At 40.6% G+C, this 25,305-nt stretch overlaps 1 protein-coding gene across 3 annotated transcripts; it reads right to left on the reverse strand.

Moving 5' to 3' along the window:
* Positions 1 to 1,717: 1,717 nt before the first annotated feature.
* On the reverse strand, positions 1,718 to 25,015 carry SYCP1 (synaptonemal complex protein 1). Of its 3 annotated transcripts, XM_068167612.1 has the most exons (30): positions 24,849 to 25,015; positions 23,482 to 23,569; positions 23,265 to 23,311; positions 23,064 to 23,120; positions 22,097 to 22,261; positions 21,314 to 21,381; positions 21,087 to 21,160; positions 19,443 to 19,501; positions 18,359 to 18,428; positions 17,719 to 17,792; positions 16,787 to 16,895; positions 15,833 to 15,927; positions 15,026 to 15,210; positions 14,416 to 14,483; positions 12,922 to 12,983; positions 11,742 to 11,846; positions 11,512 to 11,615; positions 10,948 to 11,065; positions 10,026 to 10,096; positions 9,305 to 9,386; positions 8,400 to 8,462; positions 6,356 to 6,472; positions 5,627 to 5,737; positions 5,021 to 5,113; positions 4,030 to 4,104; positions 3,720 to 3,779; positions 3,396 to 3,575; positions 3,007 to 3,150; positions 2,543 to 2,629; positions 1,718 to 2,460 (listed from the first exon to the last, which is right to left on the reverse strand). In XM_068167612.1, exons 1-30 carry the CDS (start codon positions 24,957 to 24,959, stop codon positions 2,317 to 2,319), a joined length of 2,886 nt encoding a protein of 961 aa, XP_068023713.1. In that variant the 5' UTR covers positions 24,960 to 25,015; the 3' UTR covers positions 1,718 to 2,316. The 3 variants fall into 3 exon arrangements, with proteins under 3 accessions (XP_068023713.1, XP_068023715.1, XP_068023714.1); XM_068167614.1 differs by lacking the exon at positions 15,026 to 15,210 and having other exon boundaries at positions 14,416 to 14,476; XM_068167613.1 differs by lacking the exon at positions 3,720 to 3,779.
* Between the last annotated feature and the right edge of the window lie 290 nt (positions 25,016 to 25,305).

Here is a 25,305-nt window from a genome sequence, read left to right on the forward strand (position 1 = left end):
TAGTTAAAAGCCTGATGCTTATGGATTAATTTGCTTTTTGCCCCATTATTGACCTGCAGGCTATTCAGTGACAATTTTTTTGTGTGCTTTTATAGACATCAGCTTTGTAGCCCTGTTCTTCAACAGCCATTTACACTGATAATTATTTAACCTTTCTCTGAAATGTAGCCCTGTTCTTCAACAGCCATTTACACTGATAATTATTTAACCTTTCTCTGAATTAAAGCAATCCATTCACTGACATCAGTTGTTTTACACTTCCATTGCATGAAAACTGTACAGTATGCTGATGTTCTACAAGTGTTTTACATGATCTCTGTAAACATATCTAGCAACCATTAAATTCTTGGGTCTCTGTAATGGGCTGGAGAAATTCAGCGCATACCACACCTTAGAAGTAATTGAATAGCATTCTCTGCCCCCTAACCAATGCCTACAATGGTTCTATCCATTGTTCCTACAGTGAGGAGCAATGAGAAGTTCTCTCATGTTATTCCTACGCACCCTTCCCCTGTTCATAGTACAACACAATGAGGACTCATGAGCTGGTTACCTTGAGGAGCAGAGTAAGTCTTGTTACCACTGTGTATAGCACTGTGGATATCAAAATAAAATCATCAGAGAATTAGAAGCTATGCTGATGAAAACCAGACAAAGCCAATCACATTTAGTTCTAAAAGATTTGTATTCTGGTAGGGGAATTATTTCCAAACCCATCCTGTTGCAGAGTTCCACTGATGATATAAGATCATCATACGTAAGTGTTTCTGCTACGCTTTGCATTTTAAATAGAGCGGCTGCTAATTTTTCAGAGCTAATCTGTCTATTGCAAGCAATAGCTTGAAATGCAGCTTCCATCTCTTACAGAGTCACAGGAAAATTGCTTGCAAACAGCTTTCAGGATGACTCCAGGGGTTTGATTTTTTCGTAAAGTTTCAAGATGTCTATTTTTTTTGTCATCTCTAGGCTCTGAAGGACATTATTGTGGTTGTGAAAGCAAGAACAGTGAGGGAGTCATGCAGAAATGGATATTATAGTTTCATTCAGGGTTGGAAGGGACCACAAGGATCATCTAGTTCCAACCCCCCTGCCATGGGCAGGGACACCCCACACTAGATCAGCCTGGACAGAGCTTCATCCAGCCTGCTCTTAAACACCTCCAGGGATGGGGCCTCGACCACCTCCCTGGACAACACATTCCAGGGTTTCACCACTCTCATGGAGAAGAATTTCCTCCTCACATCCAGCCTGAATCTCCCCACCTCCAGCTTCATTCCATTCCCCCTAGTCCTGTCACTACCTGAGATCCTGAGAAGTCCTTCCCCAGCCTTCCTGTAGGCCCCCTTCAGATGCTGGAAGGCGACAATTAGGTCACCTCGGAGCCTTCTCTTCTGCAGACTGAACAGCCCCAACTCCTTCAGTCTGTCCTCATAGGAGAGGTGCTCCAGCCCTCTGCTCATCCTTGTGGCCCTTCTCTGGACACGTTCCAGCACCTCCACATCCCTCTTGTAATAGGGCCTCCAGAACTGGACACAGTACTCCAGGTGGGGTCTCACCAGGGCTGAGTAGAGAGGCTCTAAAGTATTCTTACACTTACGTGGCAGAAGCTGTTAGTCTTTAGGAAGGCTGTCTGGTGATTTTTATCTGTATTCTAATACAGAAAGCAACATTTGGTCCCAAACTTTAAGTTTCAGATAAACATTTTAATGACATCTTAGCACTGTTTTTATAATCTTAAAACATGCGTGCATATTTTATTCCTTACAGAGGTGATGTCGTTTTAAAACAAAGTAATTCTATTGAAAATTCCATTTTAAAAGTTTCAAAACTGCTTTAACAGACTGAAATAGTAGCTACTGAAATCTGGAAAAGGCAGCTTCATGTTTACAGTGAATGAAAAAGCAAGATGGCATCAGCTAATAGCACATAACAGCCTCAGCATCCTTCATGAAACAGAATCCTTTTGGGAACTACATATTAAGAAAGAGTAAATTTGAACTGAAACTGAATTGCTTTAAAACAAGTACTTCTGAAGAAAGATTAGTTTTTTCCTTTTCTATGTAGTTACACTATTTCAAAATTTTTAAATGGGCTAATGGCTCCCCTGACTTTCTACAGCACAGGAGATGAAATGCAGGAACTGCTCTGCAGGTGGGTATAGTTGTGTATCTATAGAACGTATGTGTCTATAGGAATTGAATGTAGTATTAAACATGCTGAGTATGACAAAAACTGTAACAATATAAACTGGCTCTGAAAGAAGAACAATGCTGGGGTTGTAATAATCAGTGCTACAGCGCTAGGCATTTGTAAATTTTAAGTGAAGAGTTTTTCAGCTTCTTTAATTTTTCTTTTCCTGTCTATTTTAGAAACTGCAGTCCACTCAGCCTCACGCATTTTCCTCCTGGTTGAAAGTTTCAGTACGGAGCCTGAAGTTTTGACACTTGCTGCAGGTGGTTTCTAAGACGAAAAAACAAAGCCATTTGTTAGTTTCTATAACCAATTTATTTAGCTGTTTTGGTACAAAGGAAAGCTAAGGTACCTTTTCTGGTATTGTGGCATAGACCTGTGAAGCCTGAGGATAATCTTTGTACAATTTTTTAAGCATTTCTTCCTCTGAGATTATGCTCTGAAATTAAAAATTAAAAAGTTACTACCTCACATTATATTAAAAATATGTATTTTCTTTCCCCCCTAGAAATATTAGGCTATGGAGAATTAAAAAAAAATAAAAGAAAGAAAGAAAAGAAACTTGGTACTATGAAACCTCAACAATTCAGTAAAATGTTGACAGTTAATGGAAGTTAACATGTATTTTTGTACCGTGGCACTCTGTCACCCGGTTACTAAACGATGCACACTTACATACATTCCAGAGAGAACCAATCAAACAAAAATACATAAATACTGTGTTGGGTGCAGAACCCCAGGTGCTTTTTATCCATTCTTAGATAGAGCAACATGCATAAAGAACTGCTGAAGTACACTCCTGGCTCTGTTTTTTACCAGGAGGTCACTGCATTCGGAGCTATCTGACTGAGCATCCAGCTGTAGAAGCACTTTTTGCTTTTTCCTTGCGCACTGATCTGAAGGCAGATTCGTGCTTTCACTTTGCAGTCGATGTCTTGGAGGAGTCTTTATAATATATGTCTAGGGAAGAAACAGAGGCATTTAAAATCCTATTTCCAGTGGTAATTACATTATTCAAACCCAAATTCATAACCCAGTTTACAGACTGAGTATTCAGGTCACTGAAGGTGCTATGGAACACCCAAAGGACAAAAAAAAAATCTTTTTTGTTGCCAATCAAAGAGAACAAACAGGAAGCTGTGGAAGAACAACAGAGAAGAAATACAGTCACAAAATAAAAGTATTTACTATTATAAGTTACAAACCTCTAACAAAGGACTCCCCAAGGCATTTTCCTCAGCTACCAAAGGAGGCATTTTTTCCTTTCCCATCATGTTGTATTTCAAACGAGTACCATTTGGGGTCTTTTTACGTTTTACATTAAGAGATTCAGAGTCCAGATGTAAAGGAGGTTTAGGAGTCTCAGGAAAGTAAGTCTGTATTTTCTAAAATAATAGAAAAGGTTTAAATTAAAAGCCTTTCAATGGCTTTTCTTGAATGTACATAATTTATCCTGAAACTTCAGTTAAATTGCACACACATAAATATTACCAAGTTCTAAAATCAATTCATCATTAAGTTAAAAATACCTGGTGCTTTTTTTCACTTTCAGGAACCATATTTTGGGGAAGTTCTTTAGCAAGCTTCTCCTAAAAAAAGAGTTACATGGTAGGAAGTATTTTATTTGAACCCAGTTGTTGGGAATCTTGGTGAATTACAGGACATAGTCCACGATCACACTATCTTACAAAACTTGAATGAATATACAGCCCAGGTTTAGTCAAATTTCACCACTTCACAGTTATCACCATTATAGTGCCTGAGACCAGGCCAAATATGTCACCCATACTGCTAAATTTAATAAAAACCCAAACAAACAAACAAAAAAAAACACCCAACCTTTTCTTCAATTTCTGCTTTAAGTTGTTCCTTAAGGGCTGACAGTTGACTTTTCAAACGTGACAGCTCAGTTTCCTAAACCCAATTAGATAACAGATAGGGTTAATTGTGCTTAAGCTGGAAAGAAGCAAACCATAATTAATAACAGTAATTAGGAAGTTACTTACAGTAATTAATACGCATTGTAAACAAAACAGACTTCCATTAGTTCAATACAGCTAACAGACAAAGTCGGCATGCTAAGAGGTATCTATAATTCATTTCTAGAAGGATTCAATCTCTAGAACAACAGATGGTCCAAGAAGCAGTTACCAAACGAAAAAGAACCAAAACAAACACAAAACAGATGCGGCCTTGAGTCACATTTCCTTGTACTTCAAAAAATTGAACTGAATAAAAGCTCTATGAAGGGAATTCTCAGTCAAATACTGCAGTTGAAGTGGATGCAGTAGAAACACTTTTGTGAAAGTCTTAAGGGGATGTTGGCTCTTAGAACAATCCTCAAAGTTTCCCAGACAGGAGAGAAAAAACAGCCAAAACACAAAAGGGCAATAAAACAGTAATGCAAATCTAGACTCGAACTTTTGCTTCAGTTTGTTCTAAAAAAAGCTGAAGTACTAACAAGAACCAGGTACTTGACCAGAACTGTTCAAGGTAAGAACTTTAAAGGCCTGTATGAACAGGAAGGTAGTGGGTGGAATCCAACTATTTCAGACAAAAGTTTGTTATTCAGACAGTGAGGTTAGAACGTGACATAACTCAGGAAAAGACAGAACAGCACAGCTGCTCCAATTTATTTTTAGAAACATCTTGGGGTTTTAATGCACATCATAGAAGCTATAAGAAAATAACAGTAAGCAGAAATTAGTGGGTTGATCTTTACTGTTCAGTTGCACTAAAGCAGACAACCTCTCCCAAGTGTTTAATAGAAAGCAGTCTGACATTTATATTACACTTTAAGAACAGCCTTCAATTTAATTGTGTGCCTTACCAGTGATCTTTTTGATGATAAATGCTCTTGCTCTTTTATTTTATAAAGTTTTAGCTCTGCATCTTGTTCTTCAACCATTTTATCATATTCATGCTGTTTTAAACAAAATAAAGATGAACAAACTCAAACCATTTGACTAAATGCTACAATTACACATCTACTACTCATATTTTCAAATAGGGCTTTTCTTAAGATTCAGAATGAATTACCAACAAACATTGATGCTTTAGCAGAAACTTTATTCTGAAGTTTCGTTTTGTAATTTGTAATACTCTGGGTTTGAAAGTTTTTTACTTTCACAATATTCACAGTATAGCCAAGGTTGGAAGAGACTTCAAGGATCATCGAGTCCAACCTATCAACACAGAACCATGACTAGACCATGGCACCAAGTGCTACATCCAATCCCCTCTTGAACACCTCCAGGGACGGTGACTCCACCACCTCCCTGGGCAGCACATTCCAACGACGAACAACTCGCTCGGTGAAGAATTTTCTCCTCACCTCAAGTCTAAACCTCCCCTGATGAAGCTTGAGACTATGTCCCCAAAAGAAGCCACAGTTAACCTGATGTCACACATTACGAACAACAGGGAAATCTCTTACCTTGTGTTTTTCCATCAGTGCCAGCATTTCGGTTATCTTGTGTTGACATCGGAGATCAGTTTCTCTTTGTGCTATTGTTGCCTCATCAGCAAGCAGCCTCATCTTTTCTACCTGTTAGCAACAAGTTTTGTTTAATTCATGAACAATTAAGAATGCTTAAAAAAAATATCTTTGTTTCCTTTCTTTTTAACCCTGGGGGTGCAATGTATGTAATCTCATCTAGTGTAGTCTTTCCTTGCTTTTAAGATGCCTTTGAATCCTACATCTTTTATGCATGTTGTTAAAATAGGCAAATAAACCTAGATTAAGAGTAGACCCATTCTTCCATAGCAGAGAAATGTAATTTCAAACCACAAGGCCATTTCAACCACTGTGCCCTAACATTTTTTGATGTTGGAATTTAAAAGGTATGGGCACAAAAATACAGATGTGGAAAAGAAAATACAGTCTAATTTACTTACACTGTGTTTATACCAAGAGGTGAATTTCTGTGACTAATATCTTGATAAAAAAAAACCCAAACATATTAACTGGGTTCTTAAGGACATATACAAATAAATAAACCTAAGGATTCAGCATACTGAAGCTTTGCTCACATGCACACACAAGAAGTTACATTTAAGGCTACTATGGAAGAGCAAGAACTCTGGCCATTGCAGCTTCATAAAAATAACATAGATGAAAAAAAACATAAAATGAAAAGCTGCAGGAAAAATTAACAACACTCACCTCTTCCAGAAGCTTATTTTCATTTTCATTTTTTGTTTCAATGTCTTTAAGATAGGTGTCAACTGTTTCTTTATGTTGCTTGCTCATATTTTCCATCTCTAGCTGTAATTTATTCACCTTTGGAGAATGTAGAATTGTAGATGTAATTTGTTCAGGAACAAATACGCCAATGGTTTAATTTTTTTAACCTCTTCTTTTTGAGCAGAATCACTCTGCTATACTCCAGATATATAATTGAACTATTTCCTATTTAAAGTTCATTAAACTTCGGCCTGAGGCAAGTTTGATAACCCTCTCTGAGAAGTATTTCCTAGCATCCAACCTGAACCACCCCTTGTGCAGCTTGAAACAATTTCCTCTAGTCTTGTCACTTGCCACCAAGAGGCTACCCCCTCCTTGCCACTTGGGACTTCAAACTGGATTCTGTCTTTGTGCTTTACCCTCATTAGAATAGAATAAACCTTTATTAGAATAGAATAAACCAAACCAGGTTGGAAGAGACCTTCAAGATCATCGTGTCCAACCCAGCAACCAATCCAACCCACCCAAACAGCTAACCCATGGCACCAAGCACCCCATCAAGTCTCCTCCTGAACACCTCCAATGACGGCGACTCCACCACCTCCCCGGGCAACCCATTCCATAGCGCAATCACTCTTTCTGTATAGAACTTCTTCCTACCATCCAACCTGAACCTCCCCTGGCGTAGCCTGAGATTGTGTCCTCTTGTTCTGGTGCTGGCTGCCTGGGAGAAGAGACCATCATCTGCCTGTCTACAACCTCCCTTCAGGTAGTTGTAGAGAGTGATAAGGTCATCCCTGAGTCTCCTCTTCTCCAGGCTGAGCAACCCCAGCTCCCTCAGCCTCTCCTCACAGGGCTGTGTTCCAAACCCCTCACCAACTTTGTTGCCCTTCTCTGGACTCGTTCCAGCAAGTCAACCTCCTTCCTAAACTGAGGGGCCCAGAACTGGACACAGTATTCGAGGTGTGGCCTAACCAGTGCAGTGTACAGGGGCAGAATGACCTCCCTGCTCCTGCTGGCCACACTGTTCTTGATTCTTGTACATAAAGTTAATCAAACCTACTTTCCCTTCATAAACACTTGTTTTCTTGTTCTCTGCAGTAATTTTCTTTCTCAAACCCTTATTCTGTTGAAATAAAGGAAGCCAAACATTTTACTTTTAGTTAATAGAATTATCACAGTATCACAGTATAACTAAGGTTGGAAGAGACCTCGAGGATCGAGTCCAACCTATCAACACAGACCTCATGACTAAACCATGGCACCAAGTGCCACATCCAATCTCCTCTTGAACGCCTCCAGGTGACTCCACCACCTCCCTGGGCAGCCCATTCTCCTCACCTCGAGGCTAAACCTCCCCTGGTGCAGCTTGAGACTGTGTCATTATGTAATGATTTAACTGCATTGAGTAGGTCAGAATCTTCAAAACTCCAGCTCTCAACAAGCAAGTTACTCTCTCTGTTGTGCAGTTCAGATTCAAGATCAAGTCTCCAAACATAAGAGGGCTCAACTACTGACTTTAATAGCGTTACTTCTCAACCTTATGAAAGACTCCTCACTAGCAACAGCAGAGAATAATGAAAGAGGAGGCAATGGGAAGAATGGGAAGAAAAACTAAGATGTTGCTGACAAAGTGCAGATGTTTTGCCACAAAACACAAGTTAGATATTTTTACAGTACAGTTATTAACAATATGTCCTAATGCACAACTCTCCTCCACTCCTGGCACCTGAAATAGGTCATTATCACAAGTCTATCCATGACGGCATGTGCTAAATGAAAAGAGCAGAAGTTCATTGAAGATATATCTGTAATTGCATTTTTCCCAAGTAAGGGTAAGTTAGAAATGAAGCAACTCCAAAGGTGACTCCTTAGTTTCCTCAGTTAGGGTAAGAAAGGAAATGCCATATATTACTTAGGTAATTTACATTTATTTGTCTGTACAGCACGAAAAAGCTGTTGAAGTAACTTACCCCAGAATACCACGGTTTATGTATTTGTGATTTTAAAAAACTGTACATACCTCCTGTTGCAACTCTTCAATGCATTTGGTTTTACTTTCCACCTGTTTCTTTAAGTTCTTGGACTGAAAGAAATATTTCAAACATTAATAAACTCCTAAAAAATTACTCAGTGTCATTGACTTAATGCTCTTAAAAAACATCTGAGCAAGTCTGATTCATTTCGATGGGACTTAGGCTAATGGGTTACACAAATCAGAGTTTGAACCATAAAGTACTGCAAGAGCTTTGCAGCATCACCAACACTAACAGCAGTGAACCAGTTCCCCACTGGTCATGGAGTTTAGAAGAAGAATAAAAAACTAACTTTGCAATTTAAAAAATAATAGATCTCTACAGTCCATGGAAAAAAAGGAATTCTCATGCTCTGTTTTCTAGAATCTTCAGCTGCTTTTTCTTTCTTAAAATCTCATCTGCAATATTCTTTGCCTGGAATGATAATTCTAAGTCTTTGACTTTTACAATACAAGTTTGAAATTCAAGACAATGTCAGTGCAACAGGTGGGTTTTGAAAGTACAGAAGAAAGTAGAAATATTTGAACATATTTAAACTAAAGCTCTTATTGAAAGCTAATCCAGGCCGATTCATCCCCTATCTATGGCTAAATGGGTAATGAACTAAAAAAAACCCAATAAATAAAAGGGATATCTGTTTACTTGAAATCTAACAAGTCTGGAATTTTAAAGCCTCCATTTAAAAACATCCCCATGAAAGTCCTTGCCTTTTAAAATGAGAGGGCTCAGCATGTGTAGACATGCTGACTCAATTGGGAGCAGCGCTGAAAGAAGGCCTCTGTTGCAGATTACATCCCTACACACAGTTTTGCAGGAAAGTAAGTTTCCATTAGGTTTTGTCCTACAGGTTATATTAGAAATTTTCATGATAAAGCAGACAATGATGGCATACATTTTTTTCTCTTTCATCCAGTTTACTTTTAGTTTCTTCACTCTTCTTTGCCATCTTCTCCTTCAAAGATTGCAGTTCATTTCTAAATGCAAAATTAACAAGCATTAGTACATTTTTACTTAGTAACTTTAACTTCACTACTGCTAAATAAACCCATGCTTAATTTTCTTCAAAAAGCTGCTAATATTGGTGAGAACTGCACAAGCTGTTCAATGAAAATGTTCCTAAAATGATGTGAGGTGACTGGTGTGTTCATGTCTGACCTGGAGAGATCTTTTGTAAGCATGGAAAAATCTTCCCTTATCTGAATAAAGATATTGTAATCTGTAATATAATGTACCTATGAAACATGGGAGGCTGCCAGTTGGGATGGTGGTGCAGAGACTTCACAGAGCAACATTTAACCAATTTCACATTTTTACATTTAATCCCTAACTTCTCATTTCCTTCACACCTAAGATGGTAATGCAGAACAAGATACTTTCTCTGGATGTAATATGAAGCTAGGGCAAAAATTGTTCCAGTAGCAATCAGAAACCATGTAGCAACCATCACTCATTTGTAGAAACTTCTACATGGCCAAGAACAATGCTAAATAGTTTCTGGTTAGCTGTGTAACCTAAAATTCACAGCAGCAAATGAACATATTTAGACTTAACTGTGCAGAAATCTAATTTGCTTCCTTCAATAGTACTGTACATAAATATTTGTGTTTACTTGCCTTAGCTGGCCATTTGCTTCTTCCAGATTTTCAACTAACTGTTTTGTGTATTCTTCTTTTTTTCTATTATCCTAAATAAAGACCCATGGAAGTAAAATGTATACAATTCAAAGTGACATGCTAAAAGTTTTACAATACATAGAATTACATAGAACAAACCAGATTGGAAGAGACATTCAAGATCATAGCGTCCAACCTATCATCCAACACCACCTAATCAAATAAACCAACTAAACCATGGCACCAAGCACCCCATCAAGTCTCCTCTTGAAAACCTCCAATGACAGCGACTCCACCAGCTCCCCAGGCAGCCCATTCCAATGGGCAATCACTCTCTCTGTATAGAACTTCTTCCTAACGTCCAACCTAAATCTCCCCTGGCACAGCCTGAGACTGTGTCCTCATGTTCTGGTGCTGGCTGCCTGGGAGAAGAGACCAACATCCACCTGTCTACAACCTCCCTTCAGGTAGTTGTAGGGAGTGATAAGGTCATCCCTGAGTCTCCTCTTCTCCAAGATAAGCAATCCCAGCTCCCTCAGTATTTCCTCATAGGGCTTGTGTTCCAAACTCCTCACCAACTTCGATGCCCTTCTCTGGACACCTTCCAGCAAGTCAACCTCCTTCCTAAACTGAGGGGCCCAGAACTGGACACAGGACTCGAGGTGCGGCCTAACCAGTGCAGTGTACAGGGGCAGAATGACCTCCCTGCTCCTGCTGGCCACACTGTTCCTGATGCAGGCAAGACTTCCTAAGCATTTTCTTGATGTGCCTTATTCATAAGAGTAAACTGCACTTTCTTTTTGTTTTAAACACATAAAACACTTCAGATGCTCCACAGAACCACGCCATGTTGCAGTTTACTGGCGGATTTTTATGTCAAATTGAATACTGCCCTTTAAAAACAGCTATGTTGACAACTTGCCTCATTGCTTTCTTGCAGTTTCTCGAGTTCTGTAGCCATATCACTTTTCTCTTGTGCTATTTGTTCCTTTTCTAATAAAAGCTGACTGATATGCACTGTTAACTCTTCATTTTTTAACCTATTTTAAAACATATAGTCAAAATAATTAAGTACATGCATTCGGTAAGTTCCTTTTCAGTTACATTTATGTGATACAAAATGTTACTTCACACTGAAAAAAGGCCAGCTCTGCATCTACAAATTTAAGCTTTGCATCAAAATTACAGCGTGCAAAAAGGCTACAGGAAGAAAAAGAAGAGTCAACTGTTATATAGATATGATGGTTGCTGAATATATTGTAGCTCAATATCCAGCTCAAAGCAGGGCTAACAAAGAATTCACAAACCTTCTCTTCGTGTTAACCAACCAAGTCACAGAGATATGGCACAATTACATACGTAGAAACAGAGAAAATCTGATTTATAAATACAAGTACAGAGTAGCTGTCAGACAGTGTGCACAGGCTCAAAATTATGTAGCATCAAAAACATTCAACTAATCCTACATATTGAAAAAGTATCATACGCCTCTTTTTCAAGGTCTGTATTTAGCGCTGCAAGCTGATGTAAGTGATCTTGTTCCTTTTCAGCTGTAGCAGCCAGTTGTACTTTCAAGTCATGGATTTCTTGCTGCAGAAGAAAAATAAAGTGTGCATTCAGTGGAGCATTCAGTGATGTCTTCCGTTCTTCTAGACAAGTGCTAATGTGGAACTTAACCATTCAGAACGGCATGCTACTATCGCTCTTTATTCAGACCTCTCTGATTTGCAGAACATTTTTCATTTCTTTTTCTCTCTCATGCAAATTTTCTATCGTAGCCTCAAGATCTGCCATCTTCACAAGAAGTCCTTCAACTTTTCCCTGTTTAAGGATATCAGTGAAAGTCAGTTCAGACAATTCAATGAGCGCTATTATAAGGAACAAGCATAGGTGATACAATGCCAGCCTGGTTTCATTTTGTCTTATCTTAGCTGATGCAGTTTCATGTGATACTTGTAAACACACGATCACAACTAAAATCCTCTTTTATTAAAAGGATTCTTCATATAGCTTAGGCTTCTGTAACAAAAATGGGCTTATGTCACAGTTAGGCAAGGTTCACAAAGACCAGAGCTAACTGCCTCAGGAACTTCCCTGTAAGTAAGAAAAGAGCACCCAGTATAATGGGAATAGATGGAACTGGGTGTTATGACTTGAAAGACTTTTCTCCAGGTTCTTCAATATTTTCTCTGAAAAGGGGCAGGTATCATCACAGTACACAATGCTTTCTAGATACTGAACACTGCAGGATGGGAGGACACCTCACCATAACTAACACCCACAAACAGCAAAATAATCCAAACAGATCAGTGGAGCAATACCTATGAAACCTTTGGTACTGCTTGTTCATCTCTCCATTCTGTCACAGATAACCTTTCCACAAATTCCCTTGCCTTTCTGGGTGGTGTCAGAAGCTTTGAACACCAAAATGAGCCTTCATTTTTAGAGCTTCATGAAGAAAGCTAGCCCCGGGAGGAATTGTCTTTACTACTGAAGATAAGTTAATGCCTCAGCATTAAATGCCAAGAGAGTTTAAGCTAGTTTTCATCACAAAAAAAAAAGCCAACAAAAAATCCAACGACCCTGTTTTTCCAAAAGGTTCATAAAGAGGAAACTTGGCATAACTAAAAATGGAAAATCCAAATCCTTATGTCCAGAGAAGTGGCATTTGAATAGGTGTGAAAGAAATCTGGACAAGGAAAACCAAAAGCTGAACAAAATGAGAAAAACAGTAGAAAGAATAAACCACTGAGATATCTAAAAGCCAGGTCAAAGAGTCTATGAACATCATTAAGACAGATTACACTGTGCTTATATAAGGCATTTAAGATACTTGTAAAGCAAGAGTCTTCCTATGAAAAGCAAATGCCATGAGAAGAATAAAAAGAACATTTACCACTGTTTCTGACAGCTCTTCAAGTTGCATTTCTTTGTCACATTTTAGTTGAGTCATCTCTTCTACAGCACATGCAATGCAAAAGGAATTGAACAGAAATAAGTTTACATAGTTAGCAGGCAGTATAACGCTTTTATCCCTTTGTAGTGCCCAGTTTTCACAACTCATTGGATTAAGTTCAGAAATTGTAAAGACAAATGATGACTTCCTGTACAGCTAAATCATTCAGAAAGGCATTAGCAAATGTGCATCTGAAGAGAAACTAAAATTCAGCCTGTTTTCCACAATCATGGTTTGAAATGAACTGCCAGGATCAAGTCATTTCCAAGGATAGATGCATCTGCAGATTTCTAGGAAAAACCTGTCCTGCTCAAGATATTCACATGGAGATGCTGTAAAAGGGAACCACTCACTGGTAACTTCCAAGTGTTTTCTAGTTGCACATGCCCATTTCTGGTGCTTTTTGCAAGGACTGCACACGAAACTCTTATTTGCTCTGAAATTCTCACAGGTCACATCTCCCTTTGTTCCAGACAAGCATTAGCAGTTGACTTTTGAACACTTTTGTCCAGATGTCCTCGATACTTACAAGGACCTCATTGCTCTCTACCAACTACCTGAAGGGAGGTTTTAGCCAGGAGGGAGTTGGTCTCTTCTCTCAAGCAACCAGCACCAGAACAAAAGGACACAGTCTCAGGTTGCGCCAGGGGAAGTTTAGGCTGGCGGTGAGGAGAAAGTTCTTCACCGAGAGAGTTGTTAGCCATTGGAATGTGCTGCCCAGGGAGGTGGTGGAGTCCCCATCCCTGGAGGTGTTCAAGAGGGGACTGGATGTGGCACTTGGTGCCATGGTTTAGTCATGAGGTCTGTGGTGACAGCTTGGACTTGATGAGCTTTGAGGTCTCTTCCAACCTTGGTGATACTGTGATACGGGACTGTGACACCAAATGACCTACTACTCATCTATTGTGTTAGGATTAGAGACACATGCAGCACACTGGGTAAACAGTGCTCAAGACAGATTATTACATGGGGGGCTAGTGCCTATCTAGACACTACCTATCTAGGCTACCAAACCAATATTTAAATCTAACCACTCTCAGTGTGATTCTACATCCAGCATGGGGAGAGTGGTCTGCAGAAAATCTTAATTCAAGCGCTCTGTCTCTGTTACAAGACACAGAAGTCATTCCTGGAATGTACTGCTCAGGTCTGCAGTGCTGTCAGTCCTAACTGAAAGACAGCAGAGAAATGAAAATTACTTCTAGGAGGACCCATGCATGCACAGTCTGTACAGCAAAGTCATGCAATTGTTGCCAGCTACAATGACTCCAAGAGAAAAGGGAGTCAGAGAAGTGAAAATGATTGTAAGCACTCCTGACAGTTACAGGGTGCTATAAAATCATTCCTCTGAGCCATTGGGACAATCCATTCTCAGGAAATAGCAGAAAACATGTTTAATAGTTAGCTCATTTTCTTTCTTTCTACAAATCTTACCCAGTTCAGCAGACTTATTTCTGAGCTCTGTGGCAAGTAGCTCTGCCTCATCTTCAGATTTCCTCAATCTCAGAAAAGGGTAATTAAAAAAAAAAGAAGCATAGTACAAAGCATTGCATTTGCAACTTAAAGGACAGCAAGACAAAATCCTACCCACCAGCATTTTAACAACATTTGCCTTTCAACAGGCAGATGATACACCTGCCTCCAACATATATAATGTATTTCACCTTTACAGCTTTGGAACAGCAGACATAAAAGCGAACAAATGCTGCATACATAAATCTAGCGGGCTGTTAATGGAAAATCATGAAAGACACAACATCGTAGCCACCTTCCAGTGCTAGCAATTTGAATAACCAGACAGGGGAAGGACTGTTTTAAAAAGCTATTAGTGATTTAAAAAAAACCCAAACAAGTAACTATACCAGCCCAGACATGAGATTAATGTTTTGTTCCCAGATGATGATTTATTCTCAGTGATACGGTATCATAGTATCAGTCAGGGTTGGAGGGGACCACAAGGATCATCTAGTTCCAACCCCCCTGCCGTGGGCCATGGGTATTTTACCTGTAAGATCATTCTTTACATTTAAACTGTGACATGTACCTATTTTGCTCTTCCTGCAGCAAGCTTTTCAACTTGGAAATGGAAGTCTCAAACTCCTTTATCACTGATGCATGCATAGCCTTAGTTTGTTCACATTCTTCCACCTGTGCTTCTTTTTCTCCGGTGACCTGAATTAATGCTTGCATTGCAGACTGCAATTGGGTTTCTAAGCTCTTTTGAGTAACCTTCAAAAATGATATGATTTCTAAACATGTTTTGCCATAAACAGCTACAATTATTTCACATCTAAAGTATCAGTAATTATTTATGCAACTACTCATCTAATCTATTTATGCTGTGTAATGGGTTGGGGCAAACCCCCTCCCCACCGCAGGGCAGAAACAACGACTCAGACAAAGGGATTGCAAAAGGGATGGAAAGTTTAAATAGCAAAACAATTCAAAAACAAACACCAATGAAAGCTTTACAGAGAACCACAAGCACCGTAACAAAGAGAGAGATCCCAGAACATGCCCAAAAGCATCCCATCCCCACCTGGGGGTACACCCAAACCCCGCCCCCAGGGCTCTTTCCTCCCCCCCAACCCAGCCTCGGGCCTGGGCAGGCCCAAGGGAGGCGGCTCATGCCATTTTACCTAGGCTGTAGCTGGGGACGAAAGAGGAAGTGGAGACCCCGCATGGGCATTTTATAGTGGAGCAGGGCATTATGGGATTGAATACCTGCCTGTGACCACCCTCTGGGCTGGGCCCACCCGTAGGGACCTCCCAGGTGTGTTCTGTGCAGTGGCATCCGGGCCAGCACCCAGCCTAAACCACCACATGCTGGAAAATTGTAAGCCAGTTGTACCTCTTTTTTTTGCAATGAGATTTTGGCTTCTTCCAGTTCTTCCCTCAAGAGTTCTTGACTGATCTGGGATTCCTTTAACATTTCTCCTTCATGTCCTAAGCAAAAAGAGACATGCTTTTATTAAAAAAGCATAATATTTGTTAAAGAATGCTTGCATTTTCATTTTACAGAGAAATACACTCCTTCAACTTAACCGAGTTACATAATGCACCTGATGGCGATTTTGCAAAACTCAGGCAATTTCTTTTCCCACTATAGTTTTCAAGAGCTTTCACTACTTGACTCACCCTTGACAAAGAGCCCTTCCAAAATAGTTATGCTCCTGAACACCATCAATCATTTGCCTGTTTGCAAATAAGATTGTTTTGGGGGTGTTATTTGGCAAAGATGTCAAAACATCCCTTGCTGAATAACAGAACAAGGATACTGATTTTGGACAGCTGAAAAAATATTAAGACTCCAAAGACCCTTCCGTAACATAATTTGAAACACATCATTCCAGTAACCAGAAAACACACATTTATCCATTATTGTGCCATGTTTACGACACAAGTTCAACAGAAACTGAAAACTGTTGAGAACAGGGGGAGGGTCCTGATAAAATTTATTTGTGTTACAGGAAAGGAATAATACCTTTACAGTAATAGAGCATGTTCACACTAGAGGTTATTGAAAAGAAAAATCCCTCCTAATGAAGCTGCCACGTTTAAACAAAAACAGGGTGTAACCTGACCCTGAAGAGAAAGCCTTTGTTATGAAATAAGGACCTAGGTTTCATATGTAAGGAGATTATGCTACTAATCTTGATCCCATATCAGCAGCTTCTCTGCCAAATAAAATTTGGCCTGCAAGGCCTCAAAATTCTCCTGGTGCCTAGTAACAGGTTAAAATGATAACCATACTGTTTCCTGTACTTCTACAATTACATTTTAATGTAACACAGAAAACTCTTACTTTTTTCTTCTACTAAATCAGCAATCTTATTTTTTGATTCCTGCAGCTGAGTCTTGACATCTCTTATTATATGATCTTTTTCATCACTCTGTACAGTAAGAACTGAAATCTAACAAAATTAGAACAGTATTATAATGAAGTCCAGGAAAAAGGACAGGGTCTGTTTACGTTTGTATTCCACATATGATTAGCACAGAAACTGCTGTCATTCAAGTGAAATAAGGTGATTGGTTTTAGCCAAATATTAATGACGTCACAAGAAACTCTTCAGTTCAAAGCCAAAATGAATTCCAAGAGATGAAAGGAATATCATTAAAGTTAGCACAATCTGAATCAAATGAAGCTCCAGGTGGGTTTTTTTTTGCTCCTTTTTATGGATGTCCTGGAAACACTCCTTGACTCTTTACGACATCACATTCATTCCCAGCACATCCTCCAACTGTTGACCTTGCCATGTACAGACAAGACACAGCCTCCGAGAGTCCTGCTTTACAAACTAAAAACTATTCTCACAATTAATTTCTTCAACTTAATCATTCTTCTATTATGGGTATCTCATCACCACTACAAAAAAATTCTCAGATTCCTAAACTCTCTACCAGCAGGTGGCCTGATGTACATTATAAACCTTTCTCCCAGATATGGAGTATATTTTTCTTCACTAGGAGGCATGATGAGTGCTCTGCTAATTGTGTGGTTCTGCACAAACCACTTTATAAAGGTAAGTGTATGTAAAAAGAACAAAGTATTCAGTGTTTACATGACAATTTTTAATCCTGCCACTAAGACACTTCTTATGATACAGCAACCTAATGACACAGGAGAACAAATAACACCAAACAAAGGTCAGGATTAATCCCTCCAAAATCCAAGTATGTCACAACCAACCAAGCACTTTCAAAACATTAAAGAAGCAGCAAGATCTTGTTTACCTGCTTCTCTTTCATACTGATTTCCAGCTTGCATTCTGTTTCAAACTTCTCCACTTTTTCTGCTGCTTCTTTTACTTTGGAGATACAGCAAGATCCACAGTTAACAGATGAGCTAAAATGCATTCCAAGTCAAATGCAATTTCCAATTTAAAACTGCTTAGAATTTGAGACCTGTACAATTTGTTTCCTAAAGAGTAATTGCCAAGGTCATGTTTAGAACAAAAATTGTTTTGGCCTCAGCTTTCTGCAGAGCCAGTCCATTATTCCATATATTCATTTCTTATTAAAAATACTACGTGACAAATGTATAGGCAGCCTAAATTAAGTATTTAATGTTCTGCAGCTATACATGACTCTATTAACATTTAAATAAACCAATTGCAACAACAACAAAAATAGTAATAATCTCTGGAGTGTACCTCACAGACAAAACATAAGACTTTGAGTGACTGTTGGAAAAACCAAGTCCCAAATCTGCCTTGGGAGAAAAACAAAAGGGCCCTGGCATTTAAAGCAGGAAGCATGAGGTCCAGCCTGTCACAATGTGAATTGTTCACCATTCCAACACTTCTCATTTTTCTGGCCTGAAACTGTATGCAATAAAAGCCTGCAGCATGAAACCAAGAAACAGAATTCTCACGTTTGAAAGACATTTCCAATCTCTTATTCTCTGCTTGCACACGAAGCTCTTGAAATGCCCTTGTCATTCTCTACAAGTAAAATTCAGTATAAAGTTCATATAATAGGAAGTACTTCCAGTCATGAAGAGCTAGGGTTATGGTTTATAAACAAACAGGATCACAAGCTTATCCATACTTGTAGGAGGATTCAGAGCACATCTTTTGAGTTAACAAGGTTAGAATATTCCAAGTTGGAAGTTCAAGAATTTCTGTACTCAAGATCCAAACAATTTCAAGGATGAAATCTTTTGACTGGACTGTGATGGCAGATCCCTAACACGAGAGACGAGCTGCTGTGCTTTTGTTAGCTGCCACAATGTGCAATCAGTATTTAACCGCTATACCATGTACTCTGCTTATTAAGTTCATCGCTCCTAAACAACAACGCCCCACATTTCTCTGTTATAAATATACCAAGATCTGATCTTTCACACCAGAATATTTAATAACAAAAACAGGATTAATGAATTTATTTGGCAAGACTGCACACCTACAGACAGAAATTCTGTTTAAGTCAAGGAATATTCACAGCTCATGCTGCTTATTTCACACAAAATCACCCATTTCTAGAAGGAATTTTCTGATTCTGTCACACTCAAAACTAAAATTATTTTTTTCTCATCTTTATTTTATATTGCACTTTGCATTCAATAGGAATAACCCTAATATACCCAAAACCTGACTGAACACAGCCCTGCGTAAACCTGCTAAACGCGACCCTGCTTTAGCAGGGGAAGCTTTCCAGATGTTCTCCAGAGGGTGCTTCCCCAACTGGGGTCATTTGGGGTCACCACCAAATCGGTGAAATAAGAGCACACAAGGAAAAAAGTTATAGTAGTCACGAACACTACACAGATCACACAGATCATATGGATCTACATCCCAAACACTGTTGCATTTTATCCAAGCTACATTCTCTATATAATACAAAAAATGATTCTTGAAAAGGAACAGAAGGCTTATTCCTGCATCACATGACAGCACTAACCATTTTATCAGAGACTGTTCTTTGCACAAATGCTTTTCACCAGCTCCATCACTTACCTCAACATTGTTATTAAGGTCCGCATAGAGTCGTTTTGTTTCATCCCTTTCATGCTCATCTGTCAAGGAAGAATGTGTCATAACATTTTCCTCTTGAAAAACAAGGTAAGCTGTCCAAGCCATTATGCTTACACAGCACAGGGAAGGGTAAAAAGAAACTGACACTTCTGAATTATCCAGGATTGAGTCAGTAAAACTGAAAGATTATAACAAGAATTCTGAATTTCATATAGGAAAAAAATCCCAAGTCGAGAATGTCTTTTAAAACCTCAAGAATGTAATTTTTTGGAATTAATCCAGCTGTCCTGGCTTAGAAGAACATTTGTTACTCAGTGCCTTTGGTTTGGACCTTTTTCCCCCCACAAATCTGTGACTACTTTAAACAGGGTAACACCAACTCCAGCAATTTGCTCAGACCAGATGGAAAAGGTAACCCCGGTAGCTTCTACTGCCTAAACACTACCATGGCCTCAGGGCCAACATGCCCATCCACAAGCAGGGCTAGTTGGATGAGCCAGGGAATTCCAGGCCTGTCCGCCTGACCTCAGTGCCAGGCAAGATTATGGAACAGGTCATCCTGAGTGCAATCACACAGCACTTACAGGATGGCCAAGGGCTCAGGCCCAGCCAGCATGGATTCAGGAAGGGCAGGTCCTGCCTGACCAACCTGACTAATCCTTCTACAATCAGGTGACCCACCTGGTGGATGTGGGGAGGCCTGTGGATGTGTTCTACCTGGACTTCAGCAAGGCCTTTGACACTGCCCCCCACAGCAAACTCCTGGCCAAGCTATCAGCCCATGGCTTGGACAGGTTGACTTGCTGGAATGTGTCCAGAGAAGGGCAACGCAGTTGGTGAGGGGTTTGGAACAAGCCCTGTGAGGAGAGGCTGAGGGAGCTGGGGTTGCTTAGCCTGGAGAAGAGGAGACTCAGGGGTGACCTTATTGCTCTCTACAACTACCTGATGGGAGGTTGTGGACAGGCAGAGGTTAGTCTCTTCTCCCAGGCAACCAGCACCAGAACAAGAGGATACAGTCTCAAGCTGCACCAGGGGAGGTTTAGGCTGGAGGTTAGGAAGAAGTTCTACACAGAGTGATTGCCCATTGGAATGGGCTGCCCAGGAAGGTGATGGAGTCACCACCATTGGAGATGCTCAGGAGGAGATAGGGTGTTTGATTGCATGGTTGAGTTGATTAGGTGGTGGATGATAGGTTGGACATGATGATCTTGAAGGTCTCTTCCAACCTGGTCTGGTCTATTCTACTCTATATTCAAGGCATCTGGATGGGACAGATAAGACTTGAGGAGACCTGCACTTCTCTGGAGTGGCTGCTAGTGACTAATCAGGGTAGCTCATGCTGCCTTCAACCTATATCAGTGCTTAGGTACCTAAATAGCTCCCGGGCTCGTGAACTTTTAGCGAACGAACAGTCATGCTACATCCAGAGGTTTTCTACACTCAATATTCTAAAACATACTTGTGTGACATCTACAGCATCACTTCTGCTTTTGTGCTGATGCAGAACCACACGCAGCACATCTCAAGCAGATATTTGAACAGCAAAGCAGCTTTTTACCTTCATGAATTCAGAGAAGGACATTAAGTACATTTACTTTCAGAAAGCAAAGTGTAAATAGCATTTACATTTGGTGGACTTCTCTGTGAATTGTGTACAGGTTTCCTTGAGCAGATCACACAGATGCCTGGAAGCGCTGTTTCTAGAAGGTGGGGGAAAAAACCACAATAAAAGATCACAGCAATGAGTGGTACTTTGCATACCTAAGTAGTAACAATGTAAATATCCTGATCACCTTTACAATTAAACAAAAACTAACGGTTCTCACAACAATTTGTTTTACTGTGTTACTTACTCTTTTAAGAGATCTTTCTTTTCACCTATCTCATCTTCCAGTTTGAGACTTAGTTTTTGGTTGTCAAGCTGATTTTGTGGGGAACAAAGGCAAAACCATATTGTTACTGAAAAATGCATTAGAAAAACACTCTGGTTTATCAAATCTGACATGATCGTTTTATGCATCAGACACGAAAAAAACCAAAACATTTTATCTGAGATTACACACTCAGACATCTCTTCTTGCTGTTTGTATGAAAGACATCATCATAAACAGTACTTTACCGGCAACCAACACTTACAGCTCTATAATTGGTAGCTACTATCACACACTGTAGGTGTTTAGCCCTTCTCAGAATCACCATTTTGTCAAGTCAAAAGTCAAACCACGAAAGATGTCTGAGGTTACCAAAGCCAGTGCAAGCAAACCACAAAAAAAACCCAACACATTGTTTAAGATCTGTATTTCTGGGTCAAAGCTGTCTATCAGTGACAAGAAACAGGGAGAAAGCACAATGCAGTGCATCCTGCATGTGCTGAACACAAATGTGCATGCCCACAGTTTACATCCCAGGGGGATGAAATGAATACCCACCACAATATGACACCTGTGCAAATAACACAAACATCCAATTTGTGTTGTTAAAAACCTATTTAACAACCAAAATGACTTCTTTGCAGTCGTCATGTGGAAAATGTCAACTCTGCAGCATTCCTTCATATTTAATCGTATGAATAATGCTAAGTGAGGAAGAACTTTCTCTTTATTTTACATATTCAGTGTGCATTGTTGGATACTGGCCTGCAGTTCTTGGATGGCTTTACGCTGCTCTTCGATAGTCTTCCTATTTGCTTGTAGCTTCCTTTCTTTCTGCTTTAATTCTGATTCTACACTTAGTTTCCACCACTTGATCTTCTCAGCCTCTTTGTAGAGTTTTGAATACAATTCATTCGCTGTTTCTACATTCTATTGAAAAAAAGGTTCCACAATTTCACCTCAAATGATATTTAATTAATAACTGCTTGGATACATATTTCTCTCTTAGAAATATCACAAGTGTGAATTCGTTTCCACAAATGGTGGACACAGGCTTATAGAAAATCAGGAACCAAAGTTTAAGCCTCTGTGCATCCACTGTGTATGTATCAATAGACATTACACAACAATTAAGAGACACAAACACGAGTGAAAAATACCCCACTGACATCACTGAAGAGTTTTCAAGCTATGGATAACAGCACTCTCCTGTAAGTTGATGCAGATTTTGCAATAACTACCAGTGGAGCCAAGCTTTCCCCTGTTAGGTTCTTTATACCATTTCCCTCCTATTATTCTCTCTGATACTGATGAGCTAACTAAAAGCAGCTTCAGAGGTCCTGCCCAAGGCTATCCACTGTGTGTTTTTCACTCCACTCCTACACAAAGCAGGAAGGAAAAAACAATCCTGAGCTCTTAGAACACACACAAAATTAACAAAATAGTTCTACTAAAGCAGAACAATGTCGATGAAGATGCTGGAAGAATGCAAATATGGAGGCCAGCCCCCCACCAAATCCATTGGTTGATAGATAAAATAGAACCAGACAAGGCGATTGGGATAATCTACTTCAGTTTTCCAAATCCTGTGCCTCAGATTCTTCTGCCTTGCAACAGACCATTCAGAACCAGTCTCACAAAGTAATTTCAGAGCCTGAATTTTATTCTGATTAAAAATTCTCATCTCCCCAGACACTTAAAAACATATTTTAACATAAATAAATCAAAATACCTTCATATTTAACCATTTATCCCCAGTCATATTCAGCGAATCACAAAGCGATTCAGCCTGAAACAGGAGACAGAAAATTGTTATTCCCCCTTTGACCACTTCCTTTAGCCCCAATGTATCTACTGAACAGTGCTTTAAGCACTGCTTTGGGAAAAAAAAGACAACAGCAGAAATTAGATGAGCAGTTTACAGTTAGCTGACCTCTTCATCTGCCTCAGAGGGAAGTTTTCCTTGCTGTGAAATCGCATCTGAAATATGAAGAAATTTTGATGACTGCATTTCTAAAGAGAATAAGTGTATTTAGCAGTTAGAGCACTTAGCAGCTAGAGCAATGATACTGTTAAACTAGCAATAAAAAATGTCATGAACAGGAAGAATTTTAAGGCCCGTGCAAGGTAAATGCTTATTTTAGCCTTACCTGAATTGGTGATTACACCATGGTTTGGTGTACTCATTAGTACAAACGGCAAATTATCATCATCATCATCAGGGCACTTGTTAGAATCCTGCACAGATTAAAAAAATTAGTTTCTTGTGGGTAAATCTGTAAAGGATTATAAAACCCAGGGGAAGAAATAAGGGAAAAAAAAAAAAAAAAAAAAAAAGGAAGTACAGCTAATATGAAAATAGGATTTTCAGTGAATAAACTACCTCTCATTTTCAAAGCCCAAGGTATTTGTGATGGCTTTGGAACTCTCTTGCTTCTTACTTCAGAGAGACCTTTCTCTAACTGTTGGAGTTTTGTAGTTTGCTTTACAGACAATACTGTGATCCAATGGAATGAAGCTGGAGGTGGGGAGATTCAGGCTAGATGTGAGGAGGAGGTTCTTCCCCATGAGAGTGGTGAAACCCTGGAATGTGTTGTCAAGGGAGGTGGTCGAGGCCCCGTCCCTGGGGGTGTTTAAGCCCAGGCTGGATGAGGCTCTGTCTAGCCTGATCTAGTGTGGGGTGTCCCTGCCCATGGCAGGGGGGTTGGAACTAGATGATCCTTGTGGTCCCTTCCAACCCTGAATGAAACTATGAAAGTGGGAGCTATTGATGACAACAACTTATGAACCATTTCATAGCTGCCCGCAGTTTCACGGTAAAGAACTCATTAAGCAAATTACTTTTCAAGTTTTCAATACTTGACATTTATTTTTTGCCTTATTCCCCAGAGTAGCTCTAAAACAGATCAGATGATGTTTCAGCATAAGCATTTCATTTTTAGCAGGTGTTTTAAAAGCCACAGAAATGCGCGTTGTAAATAGCGTCACTCACTTCCCCTGGGACCACCGCGACTTGAAGGTGTTTCATAAGCAGCCATCGAGAAAACCTCTCCCGCTCCCTTCACGCAACGCACGGCGCAGCGCAGCGCAGCTCCATGCGGGGGCACCGACACAGCCAAGCCCGTGAAGCGGCCCCCAGCGCTGCGCTTCCCATTTACCCTTGTGAATTACCCACGTCAAGCACCTTGCTCATCGGCGGTGCAGAGCTAAAACGCGCGTCGAGAGCCCCAGGAGATTATTCTCTTTGTTTTTGATAGGGGAAAAAAAAACAAGTAAAAGTCTGTAAAAGACGCGTTCAGATGTTCCCCCAGCGCCAACCTTAACGGTGTGCAGACAAAAAGGAGCGCAGGGCACACGCTTTCACGCGCAGGGGTGCGTGTGCCTCCCGGGACGGCAGCGCGGGCCTTTGCCGGGCTACCCGGGAGGCTCGCCCCCCGGCCCGCACCTCTCTCCCCGCTCCCCCCCCCCCGCCGCCCCCACAGCCCCATCGCGCGAGGCAGGAGGCCGCAGCATTTACCTGACGCAGCCCCACCGCTGCCGGGGTGTCCGTCTGGGGTTTGACCGCAGGCACCTGCCCACCGCTCAGGCACGGCGGCAAGAACAGTTTAAACGCTTTTTCCTTCTCCATGGCCTCGGAGAAAAAGGCCTTAGAGCGAGCACTCGCCGGCTGCTGAGGGAAGACAAGAAGGCAGGAGGCGGAAGCGCGCGACCGAGACGAGAGGGGAGGCGGCGCGCGCCGGCTGCGCAGCGGCAGGGCGGGAGCGCGGCCGCGCGACGGCCCCGTCAGCGCGGGTCCCGGGTCCCGACAAGCAGCGGGGCCCCGCGGGGGTCCTTCGTCCTCCATGTCAGCGGCACCCCCGCGTGGCTGTGGCTGAGGGTGCGCGGCTCCGTCGGGTGCGCGGCTCCGTCAGGTGCCCGATGAGGCGGGCGAAGCGTTGTGGGTCTTGGAGCGCTCGTACGGGACGGCCGGCAGC

The sequence above is a fragment of the Melanerpes formicivorus genome, unplaced genomic scaffold (genome assembly GCF_026170545.1).
Source record: "Melanerpes formicivorus ecotype bairdi unplaced genomic scaffold, bMelFor1.0.p_v2 SCAF_121, whole genome shotgun sequence".
NCBI lineage: Eukaryota > Metazoa > Chordata > Aves > Piciformes > Picidae > Melanerpes > Melanerpes formicivorus.